General features: G+C 37.7%; 1 protein-coding gene across 1 annotated transcript in view; it reads left to right on the forward strand.

The window, feature by feature from the left end:
* The window catches only part of AKAP6 (A-kinase anchoring protein 6), a 211,803-nt gene extending 199,184 nt beyond the window's left edge, over nucleotides 1–12,619 (forward strand). The window contains exons 12-13 of the mRNA XM_085301681.1: nucleotides 3,173–6,566; nucleotides 7,544–12,619. Coding sequence (XP_085157807.1) covers nucleotides 3,173–6,526 — 3,354 coding nt within the window. The 3' untranslated portion in view covers nucleotides 6,527–6,566; nucleotides 7,544–12,619. The remainder of the gene's footprint in view (nucleotides 1–3,172; nucleotides 6,567–7,543) is intronic.
* The last annotated feature ends 454 nt before the right edge of the window (nucleotides 12,620–13,073 follow it).

Here is a 13,073-nt window from a genome sequence, read left to right on the forward strand (position 1 = left end):
TGACTCAAGCTGGATGGTTTGTTTCAGGCAAAGTTAAAACTTGGTCTGCACTTGGTAAGGACCACCAGTGTGGCTGGTGACCACTGAAGTTATATTGCTATATCTCCTTAGGGGACATGATGCTTATAAGAAAAGTAGTAATTGGCCAATACAGTTTCAATCAGTCTGTTGGACAGAGAAAGCTGTGCTGGCAAAAGGAGCATGCCTGCATACACAAGAGCCTTTGGCAATATGGCTGGGACAGTCAGGAAAAAAATCAAATCCCTTACCATCATAGTTGTGCCTGTAAAACTTCTAAGTATATACCAGGCCTCAGAAGAGCATCTGCCTTTGAAGGATAAAAAATAGGCTTTGAAGTAGGGAGCACTCGGTGAAGATGAATGGGCTGAGGTCAGTACTCTACATGTTTTATTGTTTTAGTCCATCTGACTTGCAGGACAAACAAGGCAGCCAAGTGCTGATTTACAGGGGGAAGGTTATCTTCCTGACCAAGAAGGACCAAATGTTTTGTTTTGAAGAAACAAAATCAGATTCTGTGGAACATAAAATCCTTGGAACCTGCTGCTGATTTCCTGCCTTCAGGAATTTCTTTTAGCAGCTGGCAGAAGCTTAAAACAATAAATTGTGCAGTTTTGGATGCTTTGCATAGCAATGTCTTCCTAATGCAAAGTGTGACAGAGTAGTAAAACATGCCACAAAGAAAATGAGTACATTTAGCTGATTTTTGTGTTTAATTTAGCAGCCTTTCAAACGAACTTAATTTAAATCTTGTCATTCTCTTGCAATGGTTTTTATTCGAGGATTGATAAATTGATATGCCTCTCCTTAGCTACAAGAGGGAAACTGGGCCCAACTAAGTACCAACCAGCCTTTATGAAAACTTAACTGGCAAATCCAAATGGAGTACTAAACTCCACAACGTACAGAACTTCTCTGATAGCCTTAGTTATCTGGCAAATGGGTGTTTTCACAGGAGTTTAATATGTAAGCTACCACTTGCCAATGTCTCACAAAAGAAAAGAACTCTGTAATGAATTTACTTCATAAAAGTTTTAGGATGGGTCCACAAAGAGACACTTGCCTTCAACATTAGATACGAAGGATTGTCAAAACCCCCAAAGCCTCCTGATGTGTCTGGATGCAAAATTCTTTGGCACCCAAATTTCTGTGATTATTTGCAATATCTTAGTATAGCTGCACTGCTCAGAGGCTTGCCTTACAGCTAAGCCCAAGGGACTCTGAGGACACAGATATATCTCACATGGCAGCTGTCTGATTTATCAAATGTACCAGTCATCATATCACTCTGCTGAGTGGTGGATARCTACTCTGCCTAGTTTGGAGAAAATCATTCTTTATGTCAGTTGTGCATCTTAGCCATTGGTCTACGGGACGTATTGGGATGGGATGCCCTTGGTGTCTCCCACAGAAGCAGTGCCACCCTGTATCCATAATTAAATAGACACTGGGGCAGGGATTTGGACCTATCTAGCCCTCATGCCAGTCAAATGCAAACACTGCACTGTAGGATAAAATTCTCATATCTCGATGACTCAATTAATATGCAATTGTTTTATGCAAAATGAAACAGCATCTGCAGGCTTCTTTTCAGAACAGCTTGTAGCTAGGACTTCTGAGAGATCGGGAACCTGGTTCATGTCTCTTGAGCCCAGTTTAACAAAATCTCCCACGCCCAAAATGGGGGCTGCACTATTGGGCTGTTGGAGAATATCTCATGATTTCTCAGGAAGGGGCTGAACAGGCTTAGTTTCTGCTTTAAAGAGGGAGTTCACAGGTGAGAATCCCACTCAGAGRGATAAGTGCCTTCCTCTGTACCATCAGCCTTGGTTGAGTCTTTACGAATCAAAGTTAGTACCCAAGTTATATCTGCTTGTACTTCAATAACTTTGTAAGTTATTTGTGGTTTAGAACACTGTTTGGCTTGTGATCAATGCTGTATTTGAAAAACAAACCATGCTCCAAGAAAGCTCTAGACATAGAAAGACATCTTATTGAAAGCTTTTTTGGAAGAAAAATGTTTGCTTTTCCGGATATAGTTATCACTGTTCTGTTAAGATTATTTAAACTAAACAGTTCTGCATTAGGTAAGGGTCCTTTTACAAGATTTACTGTATGAGCTGAGTCTTCCTTAAAACGGAGAATAAGCAGAAAGTGAAATTAATTTGTGCCCAGAGAGCCAGCCCCTAAATCAGGGACCATTTCTGTCCCGTTTGGAGGRTTTTCAAGTGAACCTTTACTGCGACCGTTTGGCACATCACCCAGATTGAAGGACTGAGAGAAGTTGCCAGGGTGCTCTTTCTCTCCTAYAAGTGTTTCTAGAAGGAACGAATTTTGAGATTAGGTGTTCTGAACCCGTAATAGCAAATATTACTGGAAGGTTACAAAAAAGTCTTGGGAAAAAAGAAAAACAAACTAAGCTTAGCTCAATTATTTATTAGCACTTTCCCAGAGAATAGTGTCAGCATGGACAATATTTGAAATTCATGTAATATTTGATTAGACTGATTGATTGTTCTTACAGCTGAAGATTTTAACATTCATTAGTCTTACTAACTGGTCATTAGTAYTGCCTTTATTAGCAAGTAAAGAATAAAAAGAAATTCTAACAGAAATTCATCATGGTGAATTTATTCCAGTCTTGTGATTGCCACTGTCTTAGAATAGTTGTTTTAAGACTGACACCACAAAAGTTTCTGTTAGAAACATTTTAAAAATCCTTTAATAAATCCTTCACATCTCAGTCTTTTAAACTTAAGCAGGCTGAYGGATAATTTCGTATATCCATTGTAATAAAATGCGAATATCATGTTTTTTATTTACTAATACATTTCTATGAGATTCTGTGGCTAAAGCTCATATATTAGTAAAATGACTAACCAATTTAATTTTCTGTTGAAGAAAAATCAAATTTCTGAATTATATTTTGATAGAATAAAARGAAAAAATAAGAGAACCAAGAAATCAGGTAAAACTAATGGCTCATTTTAGTTGACCATTTTAATGGTACACAGTATGTAGTAAATTTAAGAGCCTCTCAGTGATCRTTGTTCCAACGATGCACTTTACTCCACTAATTTATTGATATGATTTCAATGAAAGCACCCCTAAAGTAGAGTTGTAAATATTTTTAATCTCTGAATTTTTTTTACAGGCGTCTCTGAACGTTATTGATCCCAGTTTGATGGACCTAAATGGTCCAAGTGAAGATGCGCTAGAATGGGACGAAATGGACATAAGTAATAAGCTGATCAGTATTCACGAAGAGTTGAACGATCCTGATCAGGAGCTCAGGAAGGATGATCTAAGCCAGAAGTCCACTTCAGGAGACTGTGGTGATAATGATTTGAATGAAGATGAAAGTATCAGTAATCAAGGAAGTCCTCTTTATTGTCCCAGCATTACTTCCCCTCCAAACCCTCACATCTATCAAGTCTATAGTCTTCATAACGTTGAATTATCAGAAAAAAAACACATGGCTTTCTTGAAAAAAACATCCAAACTCCCCAGTGTCACAGAGTCTAACATTTTAAATAAAAGTCTTAGTAAAGACTCCTCATTTTCATCTACCAAATCCCTGCCAGACCTAATAGAGGCGACCACCCTGGCAAAACCGTATAGCTATATGTACCACAGTGGAAACACAAGCAGGCATTCTGAGAGTGAGAGTGGAATAGTGAGTGAATGTGATACAGAAACTACAAATAATTCAGAAATTTTTTTGCTAAACAGTATTGAAAGCACTCAGAGTAATCCTGAAATTGGGCATGCAGAAATTCAAATGAATGACATAGTTGACGTAATAAAACAAAAAATAAAACAAGATGAAGATGACCACCTTAGTCTCTCAGAAAATTTCCAGGTGGCACCTTCTGTATGTTGTGCAAGTGAAACTGATGGAGATTTGAACAGTATTACCAAGGGTAACTCCGCCTGTCTAGAAGAATTGCAAGGAAAACATGACGTGTTTACATTCTATGATTACTCATATCTTCAAGGCTCCAAATTCAAATTACCAGTGATAATGAAACAGTCGCAAACTGAAAAAACACATACAGAGGGCACTTTTCTTCATGGATTTTGTTTTGATAAAATACCTGGTAAATCTGAACATCAGTCTGGAGAGTCACAACCAGATGGGTTTATTCAGGACCATATTTTGACAGATATCTCTGGAGAATCAGATCCTAGTTCCTGTAAATCTGCAGAAACTGTAAGAAAATTAACTGATACACAGAATACAAGACAACCTTCAACTTTATCTCATAGTTCTTCATTAGAATCGCTTTCTGTAGTGGGTGATTTGTTCAGCTCAAGTATTTTTAAAAGTGGCGACKGTCTTCAGCGAAGCACCTCTTTAGAGAGCTGGCTGACTTCATACAAAAGCAATGAAGATCTTTTTAGTCATCAGGGCTCAGGAGACATAAGTGCAAGCAGTGATTCTGTTGGAGAGCTCAGCAAAAGGACACTAGATCTTCTGAATCGTCTAGAGAATATCCAGAGTCCTTTAGATCAAAAGATAAAGCGCAGCATCTCTGATATAACACTCCAAAGTAGCTCTCAAAAAATGTCTTTTACTGGGCAGCCGTCTTTAGATATTGCGTCCTCAATCAATGAAGACTCGGTGGCTTCTCTCACTGAACTCAGCAGCAGTGAGGATCTTTCTATCTGCTCTGAAGACATTGTACTGCACAGAAATAAAGTACCAGATTCAAATGCATCATTTAGAAAACATCTTAATAGATCTGTAGCTGATGAGAGCGATGTCAATGTCAGCATGATTGTTAATGTCTCCTGCACTTCTGCTTGCACTGATGATGAAGATGACAGTGATTTGCTTTCAAGTTCCACCCTTACCTTAACTGAGGAAGAGCTGGGTATCAAAGATGAAGATGATGACTCCAGTATAGCAACTGATGAGGATATTTATGAAGAATGCAATTTAATTTCAGGGCTTGATTATATAAAAAATGAACTCCAAACTTGGATTAGACCAAAATTTTCTTTGACAAGGGAGAAGAGAAAAAGTAACCTCAGTGATGAAATTCAGCGCAGTAAAGTTAGTAATGAGACATCAAAAGCCACAGATACATTCAGCATTGAAACACTTTTGAATGGTTCAGTTCAGAAAATATCAGAAAATAATGGCAACAGTAAGAATGTATCAGGTGATCATGAAAAGGGCACAAGGGGTCAYGTGATGAAAGATAGCGCTCAGATTGCTAAGGATCAGCTTGTGGATGATGTGGAGAATGGCAATGTTGAAAATRCTCTCGGCAGTCAAAAGGAAGAGCTTGTTAGAACATCAGCAGCTCCCAGAACTCATGGGTCACTTGATGCTAGGGAAGCTGAAAACGAATATTGTGTCTGTGAAGGACTTACAGACAGTTCGGATGATTCACATATGGATAGCAAGGAGACTGTTCTGCCATCAGATGGATCCAGAAATYCTCCAAAAGAATGTCAAAGTGATCTTCGGTCCGATTGTCATAGTGCTGCTTACTCTCCYGCCAAAAAGCCTTGTCTTGATTCTGCCTCAGAAATGATTTGTGTGGAGGCACAAGATACTGCTTTACTAGCATCCCTACCTAATGGTCAACAACTCAGAACAAGCATTACTGAAAAGTCTTTTGATTGCTGTGCTGCCCTGAAATCTAATGAAGCAGAAGATAATTCCTCAGCCAGTGGTCATGATTCATGCTGTGAATCTGATGCTTTTGATAAAAGAAATGTGGAAGATGGCTCTGTACACAACTTTGTGATGGAGATAATTGACATGGCRTCAACAGCTTTGAAGAGTAAGTCGCAACCTGAAAGTGAGTCATCTGCTCCAGCTTCATTAGCACAGATCAAGGAAAAAGTGTTAGAACATTCCCACAGACCCATCCAGCTAAGAAAAGGTGACTTCTATTCTTACCTTTCACTTTCTTCTCATGATAGTGACTGTGGAGAGGTAACCAAATATATAGAGGAAAAGAGCAGCACTCCCATACCGCTGGACTTCACAGATGAGAGAGAAAGCATTGAATGCTTTTTTCAAGCTTGTCCTGAGGAAGAACGGGTTGAGCAGCAGCAAGCTGTTTCTAACAGTACTGCTGAAGTATCTCTGGAGTCATGCAAAGACTTAGAGTCATTAGGAGAAGTTAAAACTTCAATAGAAGGCAGGGATTTATCTTTCTTACATGATGACGATGTTGATATAGATGTCGCCAGTCCTAACAAAAAGAAATCATTAAACAATTTGAAAAATGCTGCTACTGATTTTCTGATTTCAGACAGCCTATGTGAAGGTTTTGGACATGAAAAGTGTAGTGCAGGAAAATCACCTGGAACTGAAGAGGCCAAAGGATGTGCTGCTGCTTCTGAAGAGGCTTCAGCTGCAGACTTTCAGTTAAAGCCTGGCCATTCACAAGATAAGGAGGTTTTGTACCAAAACACTAAAACTCTTACTTGTGAAGAAAACCTCCTGAATCTTCGTAAGGAAAGGCACATAAATATGCACAGATAGAATGTAACCTCTCCAGGCACGTACATTATCCTAAGAACAGGTATGTACTATACAATATACAAGTTGCACATTACTTTTTTTTTTTTTTTTTTTACTTTTTGAACATTTTTGTACAGTGAAAGGTGATGAATCACCATCCAGGGTTTTTGTTTTATGAAAGTGCTATATCATTTGATTTGATGACACTATAATCCCAATTTACATGCCACTGGTCAATGAGGTTAGTGAATACTAACTGCTTCTTGCCCTTTGGCTTTGCACTGGCTGGAGCTGCTGTCTTCTGGAATACTTCAAATCTACTRTCTTGCAGAACTTGTGGTATTTCTATATCAGCCTCCTCTTCCCTTATCAACTGAGCTGTGGAATCTATGAGAAACCAGCTCTACTCACTGATCCCCTTCTGCACAGTCAGCTGGCCTYATGAGGTATTCAAAAGCACTCGATGAAGCTGAACTTCTGGTTTTACAAGGATTTCGGGTGACCAGTGAGTTGGAGCTCTACAATATTTACAGACAAGCCATGAAGAATGGCTAAGCAGACTGGAGAATAAATAGAAAGATAATAAGTCATCTCTTGATGTCAGTTTACCATGATTTAAGCTCACTAAGACGTTATTAAGAACACAATTACTAAGACACAATGTCAGGCCAAAAGTTGAGGTTACCAAAATAAGAAATCTTTGCAACATCAGTGAAGAGTGTAATATGAGAGTAATGTACAGACCCAAACACCAAAGCAGATGGAAACTGGTAGCCACAAGAGCAGTGCTGAATTCTTCTGTTCTATTTTGTGATATGCATTTTGACATATAAACGAAAGGTTCGAACCTAAGGTGAAAARGTGGCTCCAATCTCTGCCAAAGTTTTAAAGTGGTTCAGATCTGTAGTTTCTGGCCTCACACACATGTTTAAGAATAAGTTGCACATTTAACAACAACAAACAAAAAATCTACAAAGCAACTTCTGGGCCAGATTCTGACATGTAACTGTGCTGCTTTGTTTCTTATTATTTATTCAGCAGCCCAGGAGCCAGCATGTGAGAATCACCATTAGCCTGAAAATGCTCCTCCAGCACACCAGATCCAGCATGACAACTCCAAATGCCACTCCAGTTCCAAAAGCTGCTGCTTGTCACAAGCAGTAGCAAGGGAAATCACAAAAAGACACGAAGTTAAGCACTGGAACAGGTTGCCCAGGGAGGCTGTGGAATCTCCATCTTTGGAGAGTTTCAATATTCAAGAGGACAACACCCTGAACAACCTGATCTAACTAAAGCAAGATAGCCTTGCTTTATGCAGGAGGTTGGACTGGATGTCCCTTTCAGATGTCCCTTCCAACCAAAGTTATTCTAYGATTCTATGATGTTTCTAGGAGAACAGGATGTTATTTATCACTGCCCGTAAAAACTACTAGTACACTTCTATTGCAAACTGCGTAGCTGTAGCAGAGGTTCTGGTCCTATTTATACAAAACAGATTGCTGCTATTGGATATTTATCTCCTACATTTCCTACTTTGTTATGGGTTTTTTTATGTTTTGGATTTTGTTTTGCACATATTGGTGGCTCACCGACCGTTCACACATTTACATATGTATGAATGTGTCTAGTAGAGTCTTTAGGGTTATGACAGTAATAGTCTACACCTTGCCACTATCTCTTTCAAACACATATCTATTTGAATAATGCATTATCTTTGAACAGTGATAGAAGAGAAAGGATATTTCCTGAATGGCTTTGAAATGGGCTTTCATGACCTGTTGATTGCCACTTAGGTTAATAATTAAACACATCCAAATAACTGGAGAAACAACAGAAATCAACTGGTAATTACAAAACCTAAAGATGATACTATGTGTTTAGGACTGCGTTAAAAGGYTAATGTGTATATGGAAGTCTCTGTCTGGAAACTGAGATGATGACAAGAGTCTGCAGTTGATAAGTGATTATACTGCATAAGGTTTTCCTAAATCAATGTTTTATTAGTTTCTTAAATTTTTTTGCTCATTTTCTAATGCTAATTTGAGGAAGAATAGTTACTATCATGAGTGTGATATTCTTCTTTTTCTTTCACTGATGAAAATAATAACATAACTTTGCAYTTCATTAGTACTTTTCATCTGAGGATCTCAAAATACTGTATAAACTTCCCCTCACTCTTCAGAACTCCATAGTTACTTTACATGGTGGCCCAGCTGTGTTTTCATTACCCTGGGATATGACAATATGCAGTTAACAAGGCACAAGGACTAAGATTGGACATAGAGGATGGAGACACTTGCACATGCCCTGCAATGCAATGAAATGTTCAAAGACTGACTATGACAGTTTGATAGAGTTGTATTAGCGTTTTAATTTTTGCCTAGGCTTGGCAGATCTTTTTAAGATAGCAAAGCCCATCACACTACATCCCGGTCTTTGCTTTTAAGGAGAAATTCATTGTTTGTTAAGTGATATATATCATTGTTTCCATGGAAATTATATGTACTGTATTATTCCCAGTTGCAAAGCCCTAGGATACATATAGTGTATCTCAAGCACATCAAAAACTGAAAATAGGAGCTGCTAGATATGGTTTCACTAAAGTCTGAGTTCCCTTCCCCCACTCTCAAGCCTGGTGCTTTAACTTCATCTCTCATGCTATGGGGAATGAATTACAGAAGCAATCTATCCTAATTTGTTAACTTATTCAAATAACAGTTATTATACTTAACTATGCTAAAGATTATCTTTTTGGTGGCAGATTGTTTATTTTTTGATGAGGCTAATTACTGATTTTCCAAAGGTAATTTACATTTATTACTAATACATCTTTTAAAATGTGACAGATAAATGTTGTTCCCATAAGTGTATTATGAAAAAAGTTACTATTTAAAAACACATTATTTAATTTGAAAGATAAATGGCAAACACCATTATTTTTCCTGAAGCACCTGTGCTGTAAGCTCATTTAAATGTGTAATTCCATGTGTAGCTGCAATGCCTAGAGAAAAATAATCTATAGTATATGTGTACCTTAAAAGCGTACTCAGAATTCAAAGGTAAAAAAGGCATAGTTTCAAATGTAGTCTGATTTTATACTATTTGCCTTGGCTGTACAGGAGGATAAAAGCAATAGTGAAGAAAATATTTTTGCCAAATGTATGTAAGTGGCAATCTTGTTATTTAGGAGTGTGCTACGAAAATGACTGTAGTGGGAAGGTAATAGCGATTCTATAAGCGGGCTCAGAAATGCCCTTATCGGCACTGATTAGTCTCTTGTTTGAGCCAACGTAGAGTTCTTCAGCGGAGGTGCTCATAAAGCTACGCTGCTTTTGTTTCTCAAGGAGTGGACAGCTTGCAGGAACGATCCTTTTGGATACTAGATCATGCAATCTTCTGCTGGCACTGTGACCTGGGGCTCACCAGCGGGGTGGGAATCCTTAGTCACGTGTTCGGTGTGTGCAGAGACCGATACATTAAGGATGKTTATGGGAAGTGTCCACAGCCTTTTCTAGAAAATACCTTAGGCTTTTGTGCGTTATCTGTTAGTGCTTACAAGTAAGCCACAAAAGCCATTTCCTTCCTTTTGTAGGGAAYGTGTAACTTAAACTGAAGTTTTAACTTAATTTGGAAATATATACATTACGTGGGCTTAAGAATAGATTGGTTTTGTCTGACGACACTGCARTGTTAGCCAGACTATCCTGTCACTTACCCAGGACTGTGGCTCAGAAGGTCCGACTGCTATTTCCTGCTCAGCAGTAGATATTTTGTATGACTTATTTCCTCCCTGCCTCAGTTTCTTTAGTGACTATATAGTGAAGAGTAATGATTGATGGGACCTGTGAAGCGTGATTCAAGTTTTTTGAGATCCACAGATAAAATATGATACATAAATGCAAAATACTGTTAGTTGATTATTCATTATAGGGCAAAARTGGAGGTTTACACAATAGCTAGTATGTGATAACTTACTTTTAGGAAGTGGAACTACACAAGTAGTCTAAATCTTTCCTTACTGTTTTTTCTTCTTGGAGTTTTTRTAGGCAACTGGATGCAGTAATGTTTCTTCACTGAGCTTAAAACACAGTCCTGACCTTTTAGCTCATTACAGCAGCTGACTTCAAAAAATGTAAATAGAATAAACAGATAATCTTATGTTGTCTGTGAATTATATAATCCTTGGGAAAAAAAAAACAAAATAGTCCATCAGTGAGACTTTTCTTACTATAGATATAAAGAAACTCATGCCAGAGGTTTAGAAACATTTTGATTCCATCTTCCCTTTTATTTGCATCTATTCTGCACTCATTTATAAACCGTTACTATTTGCATGTAAGTATATTTCTTCCGTAAATAGAGGGGGTCAGTTACAGCAAATAACATCAAAGGAGAAGGTAACTGGCTAGATGCAGATAGTCCTGCTTAATTTGGAAGACATATAATGCATGTCTGGAGCGCCTCCGAGGAAATGCCTACGAGATGTACTTTGCACTAATCTTTGAGCTGTATTCCRACAGTTATTTCTTCATAATCCTCCTCATAAGCCTCTGCTTTTTGATGCAGAGTCTAACCCTAAACTCCAAGCTGGATAATTCTATAGTAGGAAAATTTAACTCATTGGTGGTACCAGAAGTGTCTAAGTAGCAATTTACAGTTTAAAATATAGCGATGACATTGACAGTTCTATTCGTGGACCACTTCTGCGACAACCCTTTCCTCCTCCACGTTGAAATCTCGTTGTATATGTTTACATAAGTATTAAACTAAGTGCTGGGTAGCCCGTTGTGTTGTTTGGCATTTGCAAATTCATACATTTTCATTGATCGGTGCACCTCTGAGTGCGCTGAAGGTAAGTTCGCAGGTAAGGATGAGGACAGGATCCAGGGAAAAGGTCAGATTTGATGACTTCCCTTGTTTCGTTAGAAACAAAGTCTTTACAAAAATCAATGAGTTTTCTACATCAATACAATTTTTTTACACTAACTTGTACCTCAGGCTGTTAAAAATCATTGTTTGCCTACTGTATGCTTCTGCATTAAAGGCTTTGGCATGTGATCATTTAATGACTATCTGTGATTGTTCTGGAAGAGCTATGTTTTGCAAATAAAACTGCATTTTCTGTAACCTACTATTACTTTTTTGTTTCCTTTTAGAAACTTGGCTGCAATTCAGGTGCAGGTTCATCCTGTAAGCCCTGGGATGACCTCCAATTCCATTGTATCACTGCCTTTCATTATACTGACTCCCAAGATAAATTTTCTTTCCAAATGTGATTTGTCCATGTTGGCTTTGTCATCAGGCTGCATATGCTAGTCCTGTTTCAGTGATCATTTTGTATTGTAGCAAAGCCATTTGCTTTCATATGGATTCCTCTCCCAAGCTACCTCTAATGACCTCCCCTTCCTAAATTGGATGCTCCTGTACTACTTATCACCGGTTATATTCTTTAAAGTTTTGTAGTTCCACAGAAGTCATGATCAGTCTGGCTCATCTTTTCAGAACTGTACCTGTCAGTACTGTTCTATTTTCTGTATCAAATTTAATATTTATGTGTATAATGCATATGTTTACTGAAACTATTTTATGTTTAAAATGACAATTTTGTTGGATTGCAGCAAAAAGAAGTCATTAGCTCTCCTGATTCAGTACATCTAAAAATTAAGCAATTAAAGTAAATGTCATTTTATTTATTTTATTTTAAAATTTAATCTATGCAACACTTCAAGAAACAACTACATGGTGTTGTATACTAGGAACTGTTGACATTCTACTGAATTAAGTACAACATTTTGGTTTTTTATGCTTCTTGAGGTGGTAATGAGAAAAAATTTTTAAAAAATGTGTGCCTTGCTGTTTTTCTTATACCATTTATTAAAAAGCTGCTTTCACAGTAAAATTATGTTGGTTTGAAAGGAGGAAATAGCAAGGTTAAGATGTGTGAATAATTTCTGTATATATGTATAACCAAGTGCAAACATTGATGTATAATGACAGTATAAAATGCTTTCATGTTTGTGATGTCCAGTGATGTGGAAAATATAAGCCTTAAAATCATTAGATTGCATGGTAATTAGAATTGGCATAATAAACATAGTTTATTGGGGAAAAAAAGCGGAACTGGTGATCTGTTTTACCTGCGTTCCAAGAACAGAGCACTGCATCCAAGTCCCGAAGGATCCCCGTTTTGTTTGCAAATACTTCCTAGAGACCTGGGATTGAATTCCAGGTGAAGGTTTGTGTTACCTGACTCAGAGGTAAAGATCCTTTTCGTTAAATGCTCTGCAGGTCTTTTAGGTCAAACAGGGAGACACAAATATTTGGTGCATTAACTAGCGCACTGCCATTAGTGRGCGAGGATACACTTTTGTATCGCACCTTGACCTCTTTATCATTAATACTTCGATCTTGTGTTTTAGGACATTTTCTGACTCTTAAAAATTCATTCATTTGCATAACTACATCAGATAAGCTTTATATATCTTTATATAACTACTTTTACAGTTGGCTGTTTCAATGACTTGAACTACTGTACATTTTAAGGTTTTCTTTTCTTGTGCTAAAATTA

The sequence above is a fragment of the Rhea americana genome, unplaced genomic scaffold (genome assembly GCF_003343005.1).
Source record: "Rhea americana isolate MKP2758 unplaced genomic scaffold, rheAme1 scaffold_18, whole genome shotgun sequence".
NCBI lineage: Eukaryota > Metazoa > Chordata > Aves > Rheiformes > Rheidae > Rhea > Rhea americana.